At 50.4% G+C, this 10,648-nt stretch overlaps 1 protein-coding gene across 1 annotated transcript; it reads right to left on the minus strand.

The window, feature by feature from the left end:
* Positions 1–686: 686 nt before the first annotated feature.
* LOC104131734 (arachidonate 5-lipoxygenase activating protein) lies at positions 687–9,303 on the minus strand. The gene is made up of 5 exons (XM_009644943.2): positions 9,188–9,303; positions 4,457–4,556; positions 3,190–3,260; positions 2,165–2,246; positions 687–1,538 (listed from the first exon to the last, which is right to left on the minus strand). Exons 1-5 carry the CDS (start codon positions 9,255–9,257, stop codon positions 1,376–1,378), a joined length of 486 nt encoding a protein of 161 aa, XP_009643238.1. The 5' UTR covers positions 9,258–9,303; the 3' UTR covers positions 687–1,375.
* Between the last annotated feature and the right edge of the window lie 1,345 nt (positions 9,304–10,648).

The raw sequence follows: 10,648 nt of genomic DNA on the forward strand, positions 1-10,648 counted from the left end.
ATTATTATGCAATAAATATGTCTATTACCAATGTTTCATGTCTAAAAATCCTGTAGAAGACAAGGGAAAAAAGGTGTGTGTTATTTTGGCACTAGGAATGGTCAGGTGTAGCGATGGCAGAGGTGGGTGTTCGGGAGAGCAACCGTGCACAAGTGCCTCTGCCACGCATCGGGCAGGGACAAAACCCAGGCGCCTTGGTGTAGTGCAAAGGCAGGCACCTTTCTGCACCTCCTTTTGCAAACAGCTCTGAAAACCCTCTGCTCATGTAGCAAGGAGTCTCTGTCCCTCCCGAAGGAGTCATAAACCACAGCTTTAGCCATCCTGCATGTGGTAATCAGACAGGCTTAAGAGCTTAAGCACTCGTAGGGAAGCAATGTTTAAAAAAGATTGCGCCAGCCTGCTTGTTCGCCTACCTTGGTCCGCTTCTCTAATCAAGCCACTCCTCGGTGTGGGCTTGTAGGGGCACACAGTTAGCAACTGAGGCAGAAAATTGAACTTGCTAATGGAGAGGGAGTTGTTAAGCGCGCGCCCTTGCGAGGCCATGGCCAGGGCGATTAGCAGCGCAGACAGAGAGCCCAGTGCTGCTCCCCTCACTACGCTCACCGTGCCGAGCCGCGGAGCATCGGGATCATGCACCAGGCGGAGGAGACGGGAGCCAACAGATTTCATCCTTTTAGACTGCTTTATTAAACAAAGCCAAGCAAAACAAAACCAACCCCACTGTCAATACACCAGCTCCTCATTTACACAAGACCTTTTTCCACAGCTCTGGGAGAACAAAAAGGCTGAAGTGTAAATGAGATCAGTGTCGGGAGCCTTACTCACATGAATATTTAACAAGGAAGACCAGACAGGGGCCAATTTGCCACCCTCCTGAAGCAGCGGGAGCTCGGTCATCGACAAGAGGGAGGGAAAGGACTGGTGAAGGGGCTGGTCCGTGCCTTTGCACGGGCAGGAGCGTGCGGGGTGCTGGCGAAAGGCTGTGCCTGTGCGTGAGGATAAATGCGGGAGCCATCGGTCAGGAGTGACGCTGAGAGGCTCCTGGGTTTTGGGACAAGAGCTAAGTACAACGCAGTTACAAAGCAAGTATACAATGTCCCTTCCAGTCACGCAATCCACTTGCAAGCTGCAGTTTAGGGAAAAAGCTCGGAAGAATTAACTGGAAGTTATTACCATTCCTTGGGCGTGCTGAGTGCTCATGATAAATCTTTTTCCTGAAGCAAAAAGCAAGGTTAAATCAAACTACAAAGCCCATCGAGCATGAGATTTACAGCAATCTAAAAGGGTTACGGGTTCATTTCTTAAACAGTTGAATTATGGCTGCTTCTGGGTATCGGTATATTAAGCACGCTGACCCCCACAGTGCTGCGGGGAGCTAGGGGATGAGCAGCAATGGAGAGATCGCGCTGGTTATCGTTTTTATGTACATTTCAAAGTCACTTCCAAAAAAGAAGACGAGATAGTAGTTGAGTATTCCAGCCACGGACATGAGGAACAGGAACAAAACGATGCGCTTTCCAAACAAGTACCCGGGAGTGCTGAGGAGACAGAAAGGGGGGGAAGCAATTTGTTAATGTGTATCATCTCACGTGAGAAATCCTCCAACTTTGGACTCTGCCACTGAGACCACCTGAAAGACCTCAGGGACTGAGACAGAGGGAACAAGTTTCTGCTCTGTCTTGCATTGCAAGGCAGCCGCGAGCTCTTAAACACCATTTTGAGGATCCATTTGGGTCTGGATTTGGCCTCCTGTGCTCAGCATAGGCTGGGGCTTACAAGAGGGGCTATTCCAAGGGACTTGTATGTCTTCTCAGCTATCACAGGCTGTGGGACAGCCTTGCTCCACATACATGTAAAGAGCTTTATTAATATATAAGGATGACCTTGTGCAAATAGTGGCACAAACACACATGAGGGTTTGCAGAGGCTGTGAGCAGGAGCTGCTGGAGCAGCCACTCTGTTCCAGCAGCTCCCCTGAGCCCGGTGCCGCTGCACCTCCTGCGTCCCCCACCACCCAGAAGAGGGGGGCTTTCCTGCGCTCCCCCGTGCAAGCAGCCATCACAGGCAGCACCGTGAGCCAGCGGCTGCTCCTGTGGAAGTGGCAGTGTCTGGCTGCGCTGCCGCCGCATCCTGGATTTTGTAAAGAGGCTCTGCAAGTCCTTACCTCTGAGTCCTTTCCCCGAGGTAGCCCACAAAGTACTTCTGCCTCACAAACAAGTACATCAGGCCGGCAAAGGCAGCAGGAGCTGGGAAAAGGGTAAAACAAGGCGTTACAAACACCAGCCTGGGTCTCACTCTAGGTACCGTCCCCATCTGCTGCGTGGGCTGGACTGGGCGATGGGAACCTGCAGCTTTGGGCTACGGGATGGATGAGCACTGGAAGCAGGACAGAGACCTTTGTGTGGGAAAAAGAGCACTTGCCTTGTTCTCACACCACCTTTTCTGAAGACTTTGCAGGTATAATCCTGCCTGCAGCTGCAGAAACCCAGTGTGGGTCATGGTGGGCTCGGGAAGGAGAGTGCCAGCTCAGGCACTGCTTCCATCAGAAATAAAAGGCAGCTGACAGATCCACTTCTCTAGGAGCAGGTGGGGGACTATACTATGCTCCAATACTCATTTCTGAGCACATAAAAAGGGGTTTTTCCTCTTTTCCCCCTAATTCTAGCTTTCCCCACACCTGCAGGCACAAGCCCCTCCTCTTCTGGTCAAGAAACTCCTCTCTTGCAGAAAGAATTGCAATGGACCCCAGGAAAATACTCAACTTTAGGATGACTCAAATGGCATTGAAGGAGGTCATGTTCAGAAATGCAGGCAAATACTCCTGGGCTGGCCTCAGCGCTGGGAAGGGCTGGCAGCTCTGGCGATTTAATCAAATGAGCCCATTTCCAGTCCCAAGGGTAAATAACATGGCATCCAAGTACTAAACCCTCCACCCAAAACAGAGGGATCGCATCCATAATGCCTTTATGGGAAATGTCTCTGGCCCAGACTGTCCTGAATGGTGCCTGGGAACGCGTCTGTTGGCATAAACTGTGCCAGGGAGCGTGCTCTAATTAAACAGCATGGGTGGCTGCAGGACAGCTGGGTGAGACTGGTCCCACCCCTGCGGGAGAATTTGGTCCCAAAGCACTCGCCATCCCTTGCTTAAAGTGGTGCAAGGATGAAGAGGGGAAAAAACCCCTGTGTTACCTTGGCTGCAGAGAAGGCCGGCGCACCAAAGCACGGCCAGAAACGTAGGGTACGCGTGTCCGCAGTTCTGGCTAGGAAGGAATTCATCAGAGAGAGATCAGAACACAGGGAAATATAAACAAAAACAACACGTTTCACCAGCAAAGGATGGTGGGGAGTGAATTTGGGCTGCACTAACGCTGCTGCGGGTGGGATTTTACCCACCCCAAGCTGCCTGCGGCAAGCAGCTGCCAGGGGCGGGCTGGCATGCCCGTGCCCGTGCCTGAACACGGCGGCTGCCTCGCCCACAGGTCTGCTTCCCTGTGTCCTCTCCCGGATAATGGATGCCTTTGTCCCACCTGAGGAGGATAAGAAACCGCCCCACGCACATGCCTGGCACCTGGGAAAGCCACTTTCCTCCTCTAACCTGTTTGATCGTGGCATGTGTACAATAGATGCTGTGTGCTTTATTGGCTCGGAAAATCCTTGTCATTAAGCCGTATTAATCAAGTTAGTGGCACTGAAAGCTGCGTGAAATTGGCAAAAGGAGAATCACGCTGCAAAGAGGAGTGTCTCTCAGAGTTAACAGGAGCCTTTGCGAGGGAACAGGAATGATTTCCAGCTGCCTCTTGCTGCCGGGAGTGCTTTCCGAGGGGGAAGCTCTCTGCCCTTGGCAGAGGTTGCACACTTGGGAAGGGCAGCACTTGAACATCCCATCCAGTTTCAAGCACATCATCAGTGCTTCACGGGTAATAAAAATATTTTATGTTCTTGTGTCTTTTGGGTTGGAACTCATTTTCCCTCTGCTCTCGCTGAAGGGATGTCAAAGACAAGGGGTACCAATGTGGTGGAGAAGCAGAGAGCCTTGGGCCAAGGGAGCTGCCCGGGGACCGATGGGTTTGTACAAGCTCTGCCACCAACCAGCTCCGTGGTACATCAGCATCTCTCTGCTATCGCTTTCCTTTTGAGCCACAGCAGCCTCGGGACACCGGCTGTGCTTGTGTCACACTTCCAGCATTAGCTGCTGCTGGGTGAACGGGCTCCCAAATGAAGGGAGATAACAGACATAAGGGCTGTGAGTCCAATATAAATACAGCACCTGGTGTCCGGAAAGGAACTGGGTTCACCAGCAAACATACTGGAGAGCCATGGGTCTATATGCCACTGCAATGCACACAGCAATAGGACCGCAGAGCAAACTCTGGACCCCAAAAGGGTTTGGATTAAACCCTAGCAAAGAGAGGGTAAGGTTCTGCCCCCACCGACTCCTCAGGGCTTGCCTACTTACTTGGCAGTGTAGACGCGGTCGAAGGCAGAGGATCCCGGCCGCTGGAACCCCTTGCCGTTGCAGTGTTTGCTTTCATGTTCCACTTTGCTAGCAAAAAAAGCTGTTAAAAAAACCACAAAGTGTTTGATCTGAGATGTAATTTGGAGATATTGCAGGAACTGGGCTTTGTGGGCTCAGCTCTGCTCTCATGAGCATCCAGGCTGGATGGCAGGAGGGGACGCGGATGCGTGGAGGTGCAGGATGTGGCCAGCGTGCTCGCTCTGTCACCACAGTATAAGCAAACCCTCTGTGCGAGGGCACAGCGCGATGTGACCTCAGACATCCCCACATGTTGATATGTGACTGGCAGCAGGCTCTCACCTCGGCGCCCTGCTTCACCTCCCCCCAGCAGCCCTCACCTCTCTGCTGCAGAAGTACAGCCCAGACTCGCCCCTTTGTGCCTCCAGTGGGAAAAAAGCTTTCTAGACAGAGCTGCCCGACCCAATTCTCGCTCTCCTGCAGGGCTGGTTCATTTTCCAGAAAGGCCCTTTGAAAACCTGGTCCTGACGACTGATTTCTATGTGCCCGTCTTATGTGTACCCTCCTTTTAAGCAACAGTGTTGTGTCAGGGTGTTAGCTGCTGCAAAAATGCAGCACCTTAAGATAATGTATCAGGCACTTGACAAACACATTTTATCTGATGACACTAAACCAGAGACCATCAATCATGTGCCTAAATACGCCAGACAGAGCCCTGACAGGCTACGAGCTGCAAGCTTTGTATTATCGTGCATCCAATCTCAGTGTACTCAAATCACCCTACGGTTTAGAACACGAGCCAAAGATATATATAAAATATAACCCATTAAGAAAGATATTATTATAACAATAAAAGCGTAACTTGATAAGCTGCACGTTTTCACCCCTGGCATCTGAAGAGTTGCCTCTTTTTTCCCCCCACTGATGCTGTACGGAGGTCTTTTGAACTTCCACTGCCTTCACTAAAAGCTACTGAGGTTTTCGCCTTCCACTGTTGAGTGATTCCCTGGGTACATACAGCCTTTCTCCAGAAAATCCCACAGAGCTTTAAGCCAGCATCCCTGCTTTGAGCCAGGCTGCAGACCCTCCCACTGCCACCAGCACGCTGCACTGGCCGGCTCCTGGAGGAGCTGGCCCTGGGGGGCCCAGGGCAGACAGCACAGCCACCAAAAGCTCCTTGGCATCTACATCTGTGTGCCACCCCAGCCTTTGGCATGGGTTATTAACCTGCCTATGGTGTCTAAGAGGACCTAGTTGAAGAGGAGTAGGTTGGATGGCAATTTTTTGTACAGTGCAAAGCTGCTGTGATGGGAAGCCACTTCCTGCAGGTCTGGGTCTGCCACGGGCTCACTGGGATATGTAGCATACCTCCTCCTTTCCTTTTAGCATGCATGTGAAATCACTAGAAGATGTCACAGCTTCAGAGAAAGCCAAGAGTAAGCTACATATATCTCCCTCTCCACTGCCACAGGTGCTGCCACTTCCCAAATGCCAGTGGGCTGCTGCAAGGAGGTTCCATGATGCTGAGAGCCATCAGGCTGAACCCAGACATGGCCAACGTGATGGTGGTTACTGAGGACAAGAACTTGGAGGTGTCAGTGCACAGGCTCTGGGATCAGGGCTGGGCAGGCATGGGGGTGCTGGGTCTCTTGGGAAGGATCTGGCTGTGGAGGTCCAGGCATTCGTCCTGGAAGTTCTTGCCATCTCTGATGTGGTGTAGGGATCTCCGATGTGCCCTGGGCATCAGGGCAAAGGACAGAGGTAGGATTATCATGTACACCTGCAACATGGGTGAGGAGCTTGCTTTGTCTCACCTCACTTCAGAGACATGGAGAAGTGTTGAGGAGATGGATGCTTTACTTCTGTAAACAGTGAGTGACACAGGGAAACAAAGGGAAGGCATCTCCAGAGGTCAATCCATCCCTCAGAGAGCTACTGGCATGAGAGAAACCACCCCACTGAAGTGCTGATCTTTCTCCATTGACTCAAGAAACAGCTTAGACAACCATCTCACATGAGACATCCACCACTTCACAAGAAAAAATGCTTGGGTTGATCACCTCCAACCCACTGCAGCAGCTGTATTTCCTCAGGGCCACGTGGGGTCCCAGTGTGAGGGCAGTAAATCAGAAGGGAACCCAGCATCTCATTGTCATATGGAGAGGTAGAGTCTCCTGCTTCAAGTGAGCTTTTCACCCTGAAAGTGGCTCCCCAGTTCTGTGGCTCCCTAGCCCTGTCAATCTCACGCCCTGCAGGCTCCCAAAATCTCCCCAGAAGGCAACTCAAGAGGTGGGTCCTGGCTGCCTTGAGGTTCAGCTGGGCTGAAACTCTGCAAAGGACCGCAGCAGAGCTGACAGATCACATCCAGGGGTGGACCTCACCATAGGTCTGCACTCACATCTCAGCAATGTTGGGTTCCTGTCAACCTGGGACTGAAGAAATGGGAGACTACAATGTGAAGCAGCTTGCAACACCATGGTTATATTTCCTGCTCTTTACTCTGAACCTCAAGACAAGAGGGTGGTTTCACAAGCCAGCATGAGATGAGTGCGTGGAGCAGGGCTGGAGTTGAGGAGTTTAATTCAGCTCAGCTGCACCAGGAGATGATGCTCTAAGGCTCCAGGGCTGCACAAGCTGCCCTGAGCCTGACCCACTACTGCAGTCCCACTCTGGCCAAGTTAATGTATAAGAGTTCAGCCCAAGCCTGGTTGTTTCACAAGTTCATGCCAATAGAAACTGTACACGGAAGCTCCAACCTAGCAAGTGCTGGCAAATATGCAGATTGCCCCTTCTGTCCACTGACTTCCCTTTGCTTCCTCGGTCCCAGTCTGCTCAGCAATGACCTCTGATTCGCCCTGAAAGCTGCTAAACTGCAACATTTCTCTGATGCAAGAACAGAACCTAAAGCTACATGTGTGACTCAGCAGCACCCAGCCACAGAAGTCATTGTGTGGGATATGGAGATTCCCAACATGAACAAGGTGACAGTAAACTGACATCAGACTGGGGAAACACCACAGCCCACCTCCAGCTTTGGGAATAACAATGCTTTTCTAATCCTGCGTCAGATGCAGGAAAGCATATAAACCTGAACTGACGTGGCACTGACTTCATGCACCTAAAGACAGTCAAGCAGATGCCCAAGCTGAACCAGAGCCATAGGAAGAGTTTGGTACAACTGATGTCCCTTGTCAAGCATTTCTACTGCCTTAAGTACTGCATTCGTTGCAGGATTGCGTATCGGTCAGGTCCTTCTAGACAGAAAGCTTGGGAGGAGGAAATCAGATGGCGCAAGGTCTGAAATCATGGTTTAGGGCTGTGTGCCACTCGTGCTTGGCATGCCAAGTCCTCTGCCGAGTGCCACGCTGCCCGTTTGCAGCAGTTGGGTCAATAATCTCAGAGACAGATTTCCATTAGGTGAAAGCGCTTGTCAGGCTGGAAGGCAAATGCCTGAGTTTCAGAGCGAGAGGAAAAAGCTGTATACAAAGTAATCTGGCTAAATAGCAAGAAATTTATATTTGACACATTTTTTTAATTGCGGTATGTGCTCTGATCTCAACGTGCCATATTCTGGTGACATCATACACTGTGCATTTACCAGAAAACAGCACCGGGTTAAACGATGTGGTATTCAGTGTTGGATTAAACGATGTGGCATTTAGTGCCTATGTCAAAACTAAACGTCTGCATCTCTTTTTTTTTTGTCGCTCTCTGGCAGCCAGGCTCATGCTGAGGCTCCTACCACTTCCCTTCTCAGCAGTAGCCCAAGAATAGCCCATTTCCTAGGACCGAATGTGGGGTTTGCCCTCAGTGGGAATCTCACATGCGTACCAAGAAGCCTTCATAGAAGATTTCTAGCATTTGCAGCAGCCCCCCAGCTCCCCCATCCCACTGCTGACTCTCCTTGAACCTGGGCGATCTCAATGCAGGTGTGGCAAAACTCACTCCCTTTTCTGTATTCTGGGCAGAATGTCCTGCTAAAATTATTAAGTATTTGTCAGAGACAATGTTCAAGTTAAAACCAGATTTGCACAAGAGAAAAACTTGTTGTTTTATTTTAAAAATTCTGAAGAATAGCAGGGGCCATAGAGGTCTGAATAAGGCTAAAAAAGGAAACTTCTCCATTGCAGGAAATGCGCAGTGTTCTTGGGACCGCAGTTGTTTAAGGTTAATTGGACTGTAGGACCTGGAGAAGCAGGAAAGCAGGAGAGCTCCTTGCCCACAAATAACCCAAACAGACTCCTCCAATGAGTCAGTGCAGTTTTGCCCCCTTCGCCCAGCTCTGTGACAAGGTCTGACCCACTGCAGCCCCCCAGGGCCCTGGCCCCTGCCCTGGCGGCAGGGGTCTGGCTGAAGAGCAGCCCTGCCTGCCCACGTTAGGGGATTTAGCCAGGAAAGGAGGTCTCAGTCATCAAATTGAAATGCATATTGTCACAGGGTACCCCAGCATATTAGTCCTGTCATCAGCTGACATATGTAGAACAAACTCACAGTATCACAAGAGTAGGACCATGCAACTGCCAAGATACCGCAAAAACGGCATTATATTAAAATTATATGCTTAGAAGATCATTTCTAAAGCCAAAGCCATGCCTAAGCACACACGCGCTTACAACCAGAGAATATCTATCCAAAGATCAGATCAGGATACATCATCCTGAACTTTTCTCGGCTCCCTTTTAGCCCTTAAATAAATGCTTATTTTCGTCTTACCGTTCTGGACAACACTTATCAAGGTGACGATGGCAAGCAGGACAACGCTTCCCAGGGTTTCCTGGTCCATTTTGTGAGCGGGCTGTCAGGGTGGATGATGCAGCCTCGGCGGCAGCTCAGCCCTGCAAGCACAGAAGGAGGAAGTGAAGGTCTTTCTTATCTTGAATCATGAAACACTTCCTATGGCTTCACAGGAGAGTGAACCCGTCAGAGCAACACAGCCGCAGACTCATTCACTCACTCACTCGTTGTATACAGGTGAAGCCCAGAGAAACAAGAGGTTATATGTCTAAGAGGATATATAATGTGGAAAGGTATCTATTGCTCTTACCACACAGGAGCAAAATAGCAACCTTGATATCTAAAGTATGTCTGAGCATTTGGCTAGCTGTGTGGAACAGCAGAAAGGCTGGAAGAGACCAGCCGGGCTACCATGTCATTGCCTGCAAGTGCCCGACCACATCACAAGTAGATGGGAAGAGAAATAATGTTGGTGAAGCTCAACAACGCTGCTGCTCCCTTCTTGATTACATCTCCATAAGCCTCACCAGTGAGGAGACTCCACATCTCCAGGTCACAAGCAAAAGCCCCTGATCCATCTGGCATGTTTGAATGGGCAGTACACAAACGCTGTGAGCATCACGGGTGGGCACAAAAATATCTTACATTACCAAGGGTGGATCCTGCATCCTTCCCCCTAAAACTCACTCCCTGCAAGATAGTGACAGCTGCCAGTATTCTACATTTTACAGGCTCAGACTTTGCAACTGTACCCCCATTTTAGCAATACAGAGCCCAATACGGCCAAACATAATTGCTGCAGCATGTTCACTCCTTGGCTTCGACCCCATGACAGAGATGGCAGGGAAGCACAGGCTGCGGTGTTGGATGGCCGCAGAAAGTCCCACGGCTTCTGCCAGGTGGTCTGGAAAGCATCCTCGTCCAAAGTGCACATCGCTCACCAGCTGTAACTGCCCTGCTCCCGTTTGCCCATATTCTGGTGGGGAAAAGCCTTATGAAAAAACCTTACCTTCAGTAGGGATTTAACACTAATGAAAGTAACATTATCACTGGACTGAGCCCTGGAGAACTTTTGCCCCATCTGCCTGTCTGCCTGTCTGTCTGTCCTCCACCACATGCTATCCAGAAGCTCTGAGTGCTGCCCAGCATCCAAACAACCGTCGATAACTGGTTACTTCTCTCTTGGATGGGACACAGACTGGCAGATCTTCCCAGCAGATGCCAAGCTGCAAAATCCATCTTGTTCAATGGGGACACATTTACCTACAACCGTGTTTTTATCCAGTCTCTCTATCATGCAAATTATCGCCATGGGTACTATTAGATATGGAAAACTCTCAGGAACTTTGGGTACAAGTAAATACACAGAAACACCCTGGCTTAGAGGTTGGAGATTAACATTTCCAGTCGTGACCTTCTACTAACAGAAGGCAGCTGCCT

Source organism: Egretta garzetta, unplaced genomic scaffold (genome assembly GCF_000687185.1).
Source record: "Egretta garzetta isolate BGI_Z169 unplaced genomic scaffold, ASM68718v1 scaffold40, whole genome shotgun sequence".
NCBI classification, from domain to species: Eukaryota; Metazoa; Chordata; class Aves; order Pelecaniformes; family Ardeidae; genus Egretta; species Egretta garzetta.